Here is a 13,806-nt window from a genome sequence, read left to right as displayed (position 1 = left end):
CTGATACAGAATGTATAGGATATAGCGTCACTGCAATGCTTCGAGCAGCAGTTGCTGGTATTTTTATGCCGCATGGAAAGTTTTGTATAGTTACAGTAGCTGGGTAAACAGAGAAACAATACCATTGGAACAGAGTGATGAATTAGAAGGATGTGTTGAATGCTCCAGTAGCACAGAACTGTTTGCTCTGTTTGTTAAATGATGGAAGAGCATGCATTCCAGAAAGCCAGCAAGTGGGATTTGGAAACTATTTGGGCAGACAGGCCTTGGGCAATGGTAACGATGTGACAAAGTGCGAAAGTCATCAGGGTGGTACACAATCTGAAATTCACTTTTAAAATCTAGAAAGGTCTAGGATGCAAAGATGTATGGGGAAGCTTTAATTATATGGTCTGTAGTCAGCATAGCTCTAAATACCAGATACAGAAACCATATAGTAGAGAAAGGCTATTTCTTCCAAGCCTTGTTTGAAGATTTCCTGGAGACATCTGGTCAAATACTGCAAAAAAGCAAGGTACCTTTTGTTGTAGTAGTAGGAGAAAGAGGAGGAATGGAAGAATTAGTTCAGTTTACTTTTTAATTTTCTACTTTCAAACACATAGTAAACTGAAATGCAGTAATCTGTCAAAGTTTGCACATCTGAATTTTGCAATATTTAAAATGCCATTTTCTAATCCAACATTGCATGTGACAAATGTATCTTAGAGAAAATAATGTTCAAGGTTACATTATAATAAAAATGTTTGGCAGATGTATCTGTTAGGCATATGAAAATGCAAGTATAAAGAGAAATGTTTATAAAATGTATATGAGTTTTCATGCCAACATTTAAAAAGAACAACCTCAAAGTTCAGGCCAAGCACGACTTAACCCTAAACAAATTCTCAAAGTTTGAAATGAACCAAAATTAAGATTAAAAATTGAGATTCCTCCATCCCCAGTTTCAAGATTTAAAAGGCAGTGTGTTGTAATGGTTTGAGTATTGGAGTGGGTCTTGGGAAAGCTGAGTTCTACTCCTATTAAGCCATGAAGCACACTGGGTAGCTTTGGGAAAGTTACTCTGAACCTAACCTACCTCACAGGGTTGTTGTTTTGAGGATAAAATGGGGAAGAGGAGAACTCTGCGAGTTGTCCTGGGTTTCTTGCAAGAGGAAGAATGCCAAGGAAAATGTAACAATGAACAACAGCAACAACCAATGGCATGGAAGGTGTCGGCAGCAGGTTCCCCCACTGCCACATGTGCTACCTCCTTTCCCAGAGGTGGCCTGCCTGCACACTCCAGCTGCTGAGGAGCTTGGGCAGGAGGAGCTCTCGCACCCGCCCTGCTTGAGGGATCCTGGGGGCAGCTGGTCTGTCACCCTCTGCATGGAAAGCTAGACGAGATGGACCTTTGGTCTGAGCCAGCAGAGCTATTCTTATGTGTTTATGTGCCTCATGTGATGCCTGGAGGAAGCCCTTGCACCTGCGGCTGCTTGCATGAGAGGCTGCATGCTTGCGAATCCTGACTCTTGCCAAACGGACACAGCCCTCTGCCCCTACGGTTGTGTGCACAGTCATCCGGTGCATATGAAGAAAGGGAAAGGCAAAGCCTGTTCCTCCCCCACCTCCATTTCTACACAGAGAGGAACTCCCTGAAGGACTAGCATTTCATAGAGTCTGGGCCCCATTTCAGAGAAGATTAATCGTGCTTAAAGGTGCCATCCTATACATGCTTACCTGGCTTGAAATCCCATTAAACTCAGTGGAACTTAATTGTGCATATCTATGCATTGGATTGCACTTAATTCTCACTGGAATGAATAGCTCAGAGCATTGGTGCATGCACACTCAGAGCTCTGAATCAATCCCTTCATTGGATTGTTTAACGGCATTTATAATTTATCTGAGGAACTCAGGTCAGTAAGCCTGGGGGGCCCCCTGGTGGTCTCCTATGCAGGGGGTGTCCAGGCCTTCCTCTGCTGAGCTTTGGCATGGGCGCTGCATCAAGCTCCTAGTGTGTGAGGGATGCTTCCTGGCTCTCTTGCTCTTCCTTTCTCTACAATTGCCCCCTGGGGCCGGGCCCCATGGGATTTCCCTCGTGCAAAACACTGGGAGGGCAACTCCGCCCCCTCTTGGCCAGGGCTTTGGTCCTAGGGCCACCGCTAGGTGTCCCTCTTGCTGGTTCATTCCCCTCTGTGTGCCAGGAAATTTAATGTCCTGGTTTGCAAAGCTGAGTTGCATCACCAGGTGGCGCTGTTTGCTGTCAAGTCTCTTTCTGTTAGGTCGCTTTCCAACCAACACCAACAGCAAAAACCTAAATATAGAAGAGCCCACTTTTAAACACAGAAGCTTGTTTTAAAAATAGACTCTTCAGACGTCTGCTCCCAAATGCAGGTAAACAGACTCAGTGAGAGAACCACACGTATTAATCGCTTCCAGAATGTGTTCGTAGGTGTTTGGCGGCTGCTGTGGTAGAAAGTTCTCCTTTGGACTATGGTGGCTCTCCAAGGATCAAGGAGCTCTTGCCATCACCATCTCTCTTGGCTGTTGGATGAACCTCAAAGCAGGAGCAGATGCCCACTGTTGCAGTGTTCCCTGCTGGCCTGCTGCTACCTGGCTTGTTCACCTGTGGATACAGTGCTTTAAAGACCTGTTGCCAGAACAGGTTACCTTCCATCGGCCATCGACTGCTCCGGCTCTCCATGAGTCTGTCTGAATGATTCACGTCCCTCACTTACAGGTTGCAGTGGCTGAAATGGTGCAGCAGCCCTCTGGGCAGACGTGGCTGGTACTCTGGTTGGTTAATCTGGCTGACACTTTCTACATATACAGCTTTAGCTGTAGAAGTTAGGCTCTTGGGCAGTAGAGAATTGAAATCAATCAATCAATCAAGAAAATATGGTCCACAACCATAATTTCCTCCTTTTCTTAATTTCCTCTTGAGAAGGATTGAAAATGTTGCTTTCTGGTTGAAACATTGAATTTAAAGCTTTAAAAGTACTCCAGGTGTTGATGGCTTGAATTAGTAGGTGGGTCTTCTAATTGTAGACTGCAATTTGTCCTCAGTTGTGGTAGGAGTGTGAACTGTGCTTGTTCCGCTTTCGTCAGCTTCCATCTACCCTTCCTCATGAATACCCCTTGCAAGATGAGATCTCTCTGGGGTCCAGTGAACATGGCTGGGCTTACTTCTGAGTAGAACCATGTAGTCCTGCATTGAAAGAATGGCCTTTCCTTCCAGGAGAAATGAATACATGTTTAGCAACAGATGAATCTGTTAAATTTTGCTCAGTTTCTCCTTTTCCCCATTTCATGTCCATGGCATCCTATTTCCACATTAATTTGGAAACTGAATAATTTTTACAGGCCACATGAAAGTTCATATGTCCGCTTGTTTAAGTGTCTTTTTGTATGTGATTCTGTAAAAAGATATTTTTGTAAGTTATCTTTCCTACTGGCTACATATGGAAATTCTAAATTTCTGAAAGTGGGCTTGCTGAAAATATCCAAGGTGTTATTTCCTCTTAATAATGAGTAGATAGGTAACTTTTTGGTCATCCAGTGTGTCACATTATTCATTTCATACTTTAAAATCCTTTCAGAAGCTTCTAACACTAAGTTTTTTAAGCCATGCAAATTTACAAAAATGTAGTAAATAATTGCTTGAATGTAAATGTAAAACAATGTAAAACTTTCACCAGTCCTGTTAAAAATTCTACTGTGATTGAGTTTTGGGATTTTCAGATAATAAATCAGAGACAACTTGACTGCACATAACAGCATGTTTAAAATATACATGTGAAGAAAAGAATACCTACATATAGAAATAGGTATTTTGAGAGAAAATGGGTTTGGTAATCATGAGGGGAAAATTAAAATAAATATTATAAATAATATTCAAATAATTTTTCCTGTGCATTTTCTTAAAAAATCCAGTGCAATCTAGAAATAAAGTAGTACAGACTTATGAGCAATCACATGTGAAGCTGGTAAGAACTGGGAAAAGATTGAATTCTTCATCCCTATTGTAGGGCCTTTAAAAAGAAATAAAGAGCAAGATGGAACTGGCGTTTTTATCCCAGTTCTCTGCAAACCTGGATAGGAGTAAACCATCACTGAGCTCCAGCACCTTGTTTTCTCATTTTATCCCCCTGAGCTGCTTTGTGAGTGTCCAATCCGCTGCCTCTCCCTGCCTTATCCATTCTCCTAGCAGGGAAAGTTCTTTTCTCGCATCATCAGCTGATCAAAGGTAAGTTTCCCCTGCTGTTTTTCCTTGATCAGCCTTTTGTAGTGCTCAGTAGGAAAAAGGTCTTTCTTCCAGTTATCGACATAAGGATTCCATTAATCCACCCAACTGTTTCATGGCTTGTCAGGTGTCTTTCATTCTGTCATCCCCTCATTGATGGAATCAGCATTTTTGCCCCTAAAGTTTTGTTTGTAAATGTGCCTTTGGTTGCACAAGGGTACATTTGTGCACATCTTTTCTAAAAGGGTTTAAAAATAGTCTGTATGTGCCCAGAATATGGAAAAGGCCGGTCTGCTGCAGCATCTCCAGGTCACATTCACAGAAATCCAAACTCATGTGATTCTTTTGTGGATTGCTCTGACGCTTTTACAACCAATCAGCTGCTGATAGGAGATACCAGTTTTACTGTGCTGGAGAGAGCAGAGGAAACTGTTAAGAGATTCTGAGGAGGATTTGCATGCTGAGGGTCCCAGATCCAACTGCAAGCATTTCCAGGTAGGGCTAGGGCAGAATTCTGCCTGAATTCATAAAAAAGCGGCTGCCCATCAGTGGCAACAGCACAGATTTCCTTCCTTCCTAAGCAGTGGAAACTCTGTTGGCCGCTGAACCACTGCACCGTATCCTCACAATGCCCCAGAACTAGCATCACTCGGGAAGTGTGCATGTGTGTATGCACACACATGCACACGTGCATGCCCAGGGTGCGGAGGGGAATGGCAGCCCCTGCAAAGTTGGTGAAGAAACTTTGGAGAACATTCAGCAAAGTCCCCCGTGTTGTCTAGGCCACATAAGTGAGGGGCTAGAGGTGGGGAAGAGAGAAATAATAATTTGAGCATTTGAAAAGATCTCCCACGCAGTTCTAGTTTTGGCATTCAGCAGTGACCATCCTCAGAGAGTGCCTGGAGCTATCGTGCCTAGAGTGATTGAAATGATACAACGTAAGCCAGTATTTATTGTCATTACTATTCCAAGTGGATAAATAAATTCCCCCCTTCCTTTCTGGCTTCCCAGTCCCACCATTTTGTCTAATTTTTCCTTCTTATCTCCTTCACTCTGTCTCCTCTCTCCACACCCCTGTATAAGCATGTCACTTAAAAGTTAAGAGGCAGTTTCTCACCTGTGGAATAATAAAATCACAGCTGCATCTCCAGTTTAAAATGCAGACATGGTGTGTAGGTTGATGCAGGCTATGTGACAAAACAACAACAGCAGTAACAACGGATCACACTGCCCTTTTATGAAGAAGAAAGGAGGAGGAAACCCTTCTCAATTTATTTCAGAGGAGCCCCTTTTTAATCTTGGGAAAACTGTTATTTATATGCAGTCGATAGTGTTGCTGGCCCTTCCTTCGCTGCCACACTGAAATCTTTTCATTCATTAGGATTCATATAATGGCCCACTGCAAGATTTCCAGGGTAGTTAAATACTTGCTTTAAAAAGGAATAGATCAATAGCATGTTTGTTTGTTTGTTTGTTTGTTTCTGGGGCAATCCAACAGTCTCCTGACAGGGGAATTTTTGGAACCTGAGCGTGCAGATCTTCTGACCTTGGTGCCCAAAATCCAAAGGCAGACTCCCTTCTCCCCACGCCAGCATGGAAAGAAACACACTGGCTGCCCTGGGGCTGGGGGTGGGGAGGGCCATGCCAGGGGTAACTGAGCCAATTCCATTTTGCACCCCAGCCTCCTCCTTTCCCCCTCATCCTCCCCCTAAATTTAAAATGGCTACCTAGGTGAGATGCAGGATGTGAAGTCCAGTGGAGGCAGCTGCTGCCATCCTCCGCACCTTCCACTGGATGCTTCTAACCCTCCACATCTGGAGGCTTGCAAGCATCTGCAACAAGTCTGAAATGAGTCCTGCAACACACAGCATTCCATAGGAAGCATGACTGGCTGGGAGATACTAGGAGTTGTAGCACCTTCTTTTATTTATTTATTTATTATTTATTTATTTAGTAAACTTCTATGCCGCCCCATTTGCCGAAGCCTTGGGGCGGCTCACAGACATAAATAAACTTCGTTAAAATAATATAAATTTACAGTATAAATTAAGTCGCCCTGGCCAAAGAATAAAATAAATAAATACTATTAACAGTTAAAATGACAGCTGAATAAAAAGGTCGCCTGGCGCCGAAAAACAAATAATGACGGTGCCAGGCGGACCTCTCTGGGGAGCGCATTCCATAGATTGGGCACCACCGCAGAGATCTTAACATAGGATTCCACCCTTGTCTGTAATGTAATGCTGTGCAGTTACTTGGGAGTAAGTTCAAGGTAATGCAATGGGACTGACTTTTATAGGACGGCAGTGAAAGAACTCTGGGAGAATAAAAATCTCCTTGCTTCAGGCTTCTTTGGGGAAGGAATTGCACAAATGGGGTGCCACAGCTGAGAAGGCTAGTCCTAGTCCCCCTTCCCTCTAACATACTGTAGAGAGGTGGCCCAGCTCTCACACATGACAGCCACACCAGACAGATTCCTCTGATTCTCAGGAGGATGTGAAGAGTAGACAACTTGGCTGTTGCACAGTCACCAGGTGAAGATTCTTCAGCAGGTGAGAACCAGTCTACCTTAGCAAAGGAAGCAGGCCTTTCAGAGCTGGGGGAGGAGGACATGGTGGGCGCTCCTTGACACTGCCATGAGATGGATGGACCAGTTCCAAAGGATCTGGCATTCCTGCTGTCTTGCCTTCTAGCAGCAGGAACCCCCAGCAGGGTGAGTGGAATCGGGCATTTTTTTCTGGAAGGGAAAGTTTCAGTTTGGATTCAACTCTTGACATGGGCGGATGCTTCTCCCCCATCTCGAGGAATCTGCTCTTTTGATTCATTCTGATGTAACTGGTTGAACCCCATAGAAAGATTGTGCTTTTTCATCTTTGTCTAAGACTGCTGGAGAAGAAAGGAGGGAGGGAGAGACCTGCTCATGGTGCAGGTTAGCCTCCTGTGTACAGAGCACATCATCCCCAGTATTTCCCGTGTCCAAGCTGTACGTGCCCCTCCTTCTACAGCCTCACCTGCACCACCCATGCATGACAGGGGATTGTGGGGACCCTGATATTTGTAGATGTACCTCTCCAAATTAGGAAAAACCCTAACACTCTGTGGGGGTCAGATCCCCCAAACAGCCCAATGAGAAGTCAGCATGCTCAGGGGTGGAAGGTGATTGACCATTAATTATGCTGGGAGCAAGACTAGGAGTGAGCATGAACAGAGTGCAGTGGCTGGAATCCCTGTTGCAATACTTTGTTGCATGTCCCATTTGCAGACTGCTAATAGATTCTGGTCTGGATGGTCTAAGGAAAATGTGATCATTGGTAGACTATTGGCCAACTGCTGGTGGACCACATAGGTACTGCTTTCCTGGGAAACTTGCAAGAAAAAGGAAGAAAGAAATGATGAACTAGCTCGGTTCTAAAATAAAAGCTAGTAAAGTCCTTCTTATTTTTTAAGTCTCACCTAACACAGATATATTGCCTGGCTGGAAATGATGGGAATTGTACTGACATCTAAAAAATGTCGTTATAAATATAACAAATACTCTAGTTTCAGTGAACCATGGCATTCAGTTAGAACCTTTTATTAGTACCTCTAATATGTAGCCTATTAGAACCTTTTCTTCTAATAGGCTATATATTGCTGATTTAGAATACAATCCATTATCCCATTTCGTCAACATTTGCTCCTGATTTACCAAAGGAGTTGTCATCCACTCACCTTTAAGTATATGGCTTAAGACTCACTGAAGCAGTTCAGGCTAGAATCAGATTCTGGCATGTTTCCTTTGTGCAGACTCTAAACAACGGTTCTGAATCCTGAACCATTTATTTCGACTCATGAATGGGAATCACAGAGTGTGAACTGCTGCATGAAACAGTCCCGTGGTCCCAGCCCGTGGTGGTGGGACCTGGACATGCAGCAGTTATGTACATTAGCTGAGCAGAGTTACAGTTTTACAAAATGTGGCCAACCTGCAACTCTTTAAAAGGATGCTATAACACTTGGATTTGTAAGAGTTAAAACTGTGCCTGCCCCTCATCCTATTGAGGAAAAGTACATGCAGTCCTATATTTTGGTTTGACTTTCACAAAAAAAGAATGATCCTCAACTATTGACCTTTTGTGGCTTGAAAATTGTGGGTTTCTTGCTGCTGTCCTTGGGCACAGTCTTTTCAGCATAATTCTTTTCCCCCTGCTGCTTTTGTGGTAAAGGTGAAAACTGAGGAGTGGTTACCTGTAGCAGTTCAGTATGGAGCAGCATTTGCTGCCAAATGGCCAGGAAGTGATGCTTAGTGGTGATGCATCTCAATCATAGAAATGTTCTAATCATCATCATCATCATCATCATCATCATCATCATCAGTGGGACATCACTCTGTGTGAATGTTCCGTTAGGACTAGGAAATAAGTTCCACTGGGTGCAAGCAATTTCTTGCTAAGCTATTTATGAATCGATCCTCATGTGGGAAGCTGCACGCTCACCAAGTGTAATTGATTGGCCCCTGGACTACAAAGCCCTCTAATAGCATCTGTGTTTATAACTCAAAGTGCTTCTGTGGCACGAATATTTATTTAATTTGCATGGATTCCCCCAAGGGATCCCGGGACCTCTAGTTTTACAAGTTTGACAATTAAAAAAAAAGTCTAAATGAGCTATTTATTCAAGATGACATCTAGTAAGCTAAGAAAACATCCTAGTTTTATGGAACTAGAAAGATTGCCAACTTCTTTTTTCTAAGAGGGCTGCTGTGTCTTTAGCAATTACATGGCAAACAAAAATGTGGCAAGGGAAGCTTTTCCAACGTGCTGATGAAGTGATGGGGAAAGCCTCGGTGGATGAATTTCTGCTTGCTCCATGTCTGCTGAATTCATGGAACAAGAATGATCTTAAAAAGGAAGGAATATAAGCAGACTCATCCCAGATCAGATCAAAGGTCTGTTTGGTTCTTCACTTCATGGCCAATCGGCAGCTCACGGGAAATGTACAAGCAGGGCATGAGAGCAAAAGCACCATCCACCCATGTTCCCCTGCAGTTGGCATACTTAGGCACATCACCTCTGATACTGAAGGTAGCCTGCAGCCATCAGGGGCAGCAGCTGCTGATGGCAGCAGCATCCATCCAAATTTTTGGCCATTGGTACATCTTCTGGAATTGAATTCCACTGTTTAGCGATGCACTGCATGAAGAGGTGCCTCCTTTTATCTGTCCTGTACCATCCACAAGTCAACTGCATGGGGCGGGACCTGCTCTGTTCAACTAGTATAATGGGAGAAAAAGAAAAGTCTTTGGGTTCGGACCATGAGCTCACACAGAGACACACATGGAGTGCAGACCGTTATGGAAAGACCACGATGCACCTTCAGACTGTAGGACAGTTTTGATACACAGAATTTATTCCCATATTTCACCCACAAGAAAAATGTGGGGCCCATAGATGAGGATAATTGAGGAGTAGGCCCTTTGTATTATAAAAAAGTATACATTATGTATAAAATGTATATGTTATGGATAAAATTATGTATAAAATGTAAATGACATGGAGTTGATAAATGGCAGGCTTTTGGAGGCAGTAACAATGAGATTCAGTCCTTTTCCAACAGCAAGTAGAAAACTGAATCTGAGTGGAGCCAACCTGTTTTAACTCTCATTGTCATAAGTCATTCTGAAATGAAACTACGCAGGATGAAGTGTATTGCACATAATGATGAATGATGCAGTATAGTATTTACTCCTTCAGAGTACTGAAGTAAATACAATGCCCTGGACTGCACAGTTCTCCAACCACTATGGACCTGTGGGCCCAATGAGGAATTTCAGAAACCGTCACGGGTGCTACCACAAAGTGCTTAATCTGTTTTGTTGTCTTTTTTATTTGTTGTATGAGTGCATCTTAGCCTTTATTGTATCCAACAAAACCTTTTGCTTTGTTGGACACCACAGTGCCTCTTTAGTTAGGGGTTATCTAATTTGCCTAATTGTTGACTGTGCATATGGCTAAGACTTCCTAATGTTGAAGAGTCAAATGAAATCCTCATACATTTGTATTTTATCTTTGAATCATATTTAGACTAAACAACAATTCAAACAGAAGTACTTTTAAATAGGAGTGCCCTCTGGAAAATTGGACATAAGGTCACCCTAAGCACCAGAGATAGCCCAATTCAAGCATGCAATACCATTTTCCAAATCTGTATCTATTCTTTACTTATCTGTCAATATCCATCAAATGTTGGCTCTCCCTCTCTCCCTTGCTGTCCCCTCATCTCCCTTCAACAGCCCTTGTCCTTAGCATAAACGCTGACAGAATCTCTGGAAGGGGAGAAGGGGCTAAAGGAGGTCTCAAAAATAGCCTTGCCCCCTCCAGGGTCACTTCAGCACTTGGAAAAACTGGAAAATTTCACAATGTCAAAGGAAAGAAAGTTGGGAGGTTCTCAGTGTGTGCATGTTTATTGATGTATGTCTAAAGCCCCTTTGCCTGCTTTCTACTGAGTTATGACCTGCTTTCTTCAGGAGTTGTCTGCTAGTTTCAGGAGGTCCCCTCTCTGCACCAAACTAGTCCCTGAAACAAGAACTTACATGCCAAGGAGAGCTGGTGGTGATGATAGGGAAGCCTCTTTCTCAGCCCACCTGGGCCACTGCCAGTGTTGCTCTTGAGCCCTTTACTATCCTTTTGATATGATTCAGTTTTCAAATTGCGCCTTCCTATTGCCATTAAAAGGAGTGTTAAACCTGTGTGTGGAAGCCAAGGGGGAAAGGTGTCTTTTTTCCTTACTTACCTAAGACGAAGTACTGAGAATGTTCAGGCAGAAAATAAAAGCAGGGATGTTTCTGACCCCAAGCATGAAGATGCATAGGATGGCAACCTTATTGGTTTTCTGGCAGTCATGGATTGTTTTTGCTTTGGACTTCAGAGGCTTTGCAGGGTGGGTAGAGGGGTTGGGGAAGATGCTCTGAATGGGCCCCAGCCCACCTCCTCCATGGATTTTCCCTCTTCTCTTAGGCTCTGAACACACAAGCCCCCCACCCAAAAGAGAGGGCGACATGGGCAAGGGCATTCAAATGCTGACTTCTCTTTCATTGCCGCTGCCGCCATTATTATCATCATCATCATCATCATCATCATGTCACACCTTTACCACCCTATGGCCAAAATGCTCTTCCTGATTAGACTACAGAGGCTACAATACACAATGTAGAAATGTTACAGGCCCCTCCATTTCGGGGTCTAGGGCTCCACTTTTTCTCCCTCCAGAGCTGGCCCTGTCCCCCTTGCAGCTCTGACACTGTCGTTGTTCTTTTCTGTCAACAGAGCCCAAGAAAAAGAAAAAAGAAGGCAAGAAACAGGAGAAGACGCTGGAATAGGGAAGCTCTTCCGGGCTGCGTGGGAATAGGACTTCCTCGAATGTAATCGGTTAACACGTTTCATTGACACCTAGGTGTTTTATCCAGAAGTTATTTATAGCTTAATTGTACAGTAGGAAGAAATAAACATACAAATACACCCTCTTTCTTCTTTTTTATTTTTTACTCTAGTATTGCCTCCTCTAGCCTGGCGCCTTCCAGATGTGTTACAGCTCCCATCAACCCCACCAAACAGGTTGGCTGGGGACAATTGGAGCGCTAGTCCAACAGCCCTGGACAGCATCAGGTTGGGGGACGTTGCTCTAGTAGTTGAAATGTATACTCCTTAACAGCAGTTGTAGAACCCTGCAATTACAAGCAGTAATGTCATTTAGTACATGAGTACTGTTATATATTGAAAAGCGTAGATCCATTCCGAGTTCCCCATTACCCTCTCAGAGTCCCAACTTTTAAGGCCTGGCATGTTAAGGACAGGGTTTGTGACCCACATGGAATGCCCAAGATGCATCCCATGAAGGGTCTGTGAATGGTCGGTTCATATGCCATACAGACTGGCCACCCCACGCTTCACACAGACTGAACTCCCCCGCCCACCCTTCCTTTTATGTCTGATCACAGCAAGAGTGGGTCTCCCTCCCTTAATTGTACCTGCACTGAAATAACTAACTTGGTTGTAATTTACGCCTTTTAATAAAACAATTTAAGGCTCTAGTTCATAATGCTTTTTATGTTTCCTCACCTGAACACATTCCCCTTAACTCATGGGAAATATGAGAGTATGCTTCTTGTGAATGTTTCGCATTCTGCCACCGCAAAGCTGAAGCACCAAGCCCACCTTCTGCCCTAAGAAGCCTTTTGGAAGGCCAAGTAAATAATGTCTACTGGATGACCCCATCTGCGTACTTACTGACACTCAAAGAACTCTCAAAGGTCAATGAGACAGGCCTTCCCTTGCAGAAGCCGTGCTGATTCTACTTTTAGCAGGATCTGTCCCTCTAAACGCTTACTGACGTTATCTTCAAGAGTGCTTTCAACCAGTTTACCTAGTACAGAGGATAAGCTAACTGGCTTGTAATTTCCTGGATCCCCCTGATCCCTTTAAAAAAATAGGGTTATATTGGCCATTCTACGGTCCTCTGGCACAGAAGCTGATCTTGGTGACATGCCACATGCTTTAGTATGGTCAGCAATTTCATACTTAAACAATTTAAGAACTCTAGGATGGATCCCATCCAGCTCTGCTGATTTATTGATTTTCGTTTTGTCAACGACATGGGCAAGCATGACAGAATGCACATTGCTTCAACAATACACATAGAGGCTTAGAGTTGAGTAGGGTAAGAAGAGGTTGTGAAGTGGGTTCTGAGAAGAGACTTTAAGGACGTCAGGGAGGTGGCATCATGTGGGGCTGCTCCAAAGTGGTTCCAGGCATGATGGACAACAAGGGAGAAAGGACGGCGTTGTCTGAGGGAGGAGACGACAGTCATGTGGCCGACAGGGTAGAGCTGGGATGGTGAACATTCCTGTTAGAGCAGTTTTGGGAGGGGAGAAACAAAGGCCAGGGGATGGATTCGAATTTAAAATCTGAAAACTCTCCAAAATTCTCTTGTTTTGTTTCCCACCTATTTTTTTGGCTCATTTGAATGTGCAAATCTTTGCATTTCAAACTGCATTTTTCAGAAGGGCACATTCCCCCCATTGACACAAGCATGTGCATTCTGTGAAAAATGTGTCTCTGGAAGAGTGCAGCATCCTTTCTTTACAGAATTGCAAATTGAGGAGTCTGCAGGCTTTTTGGGAACATGGTGTTGCGCATGGGAGATGGTCACATGAATCATGAAATGAAAGGATCTTAGGGGGAGGAAGAACCAATGAGCAGTCAGGGAGCCAATTCTGTGAGATAAGGCAATGCACACCTCATTTCTGCCAAACCCTCATTAACTTGATGATGTGTTTAGCCATCAACCCTCTTGGTTATTAAACAGCAAAGATCCATGAGCAAATCCAGCTCTCTGTATAAAGCAAGCTCCAGTGCTTAAACTCCTTGTTGGCCTTTTCCAGAAGCCCATCTAGCCCAGCATCCTGCCTCCAGGAGTGGTCAGCTACTGTTTTGAGAGGGACGGCCATGGTTCCTAGTTTTAAAAGGTAAATGCTGTCAGAACTGCTCTACTGTGTATCAGCTCATGCAAAGACTCTCCTGTCTTCTATTGCCATGTTGATGAGAGGT

The 13,806-nt window shown here is 43.8% G+C and overlaps 1 protein-coding gene across 1 annotated transcript in view; it reads left to right on the top strand.

Moving 5' to 3' along the window:
* The window catches only part of PTN (pleiotrophin), a 113,643-nt gene extending 101,984 nt beyond the window's left edge, over positions 1–11,659 (top strand). The window contains exon 5 of the mRNA XM_044434151.1: positions 11,527–11,659. Coding sequence (XP_044290086.1) covers positions 11,527–11,579 — 53 coding nt within the window. The 3' untranslated portion in view covers positions 11,580–11,659. The remainder of the gene's footprint in view (positions 1–11,526) is intronic.
* The last annotated feature ends 2,147 nt before the right edge of the window (positions 11,660–13,806 follow it).

Source organism: Varanus komodoensis, unplaced genomic scaffold (genome assembly GCF_004798865.1).
Source record: "Varanus komodoensis strain SLA01 unplaced genomic scaffold, ASM479886v1 scaffold27, whole genome shotgun sequence".
NCBI lineage: Eukaryota > Metazoa > Chordata > Lepidosauria > Squamata > Varanidae > Varanus > Varanus komodoensis.
The sequence above is the reverse complement of the archived record's forward strand: the minus strand, read 5'-3'. Positions and strand labels throughout refer to the sequence as shown.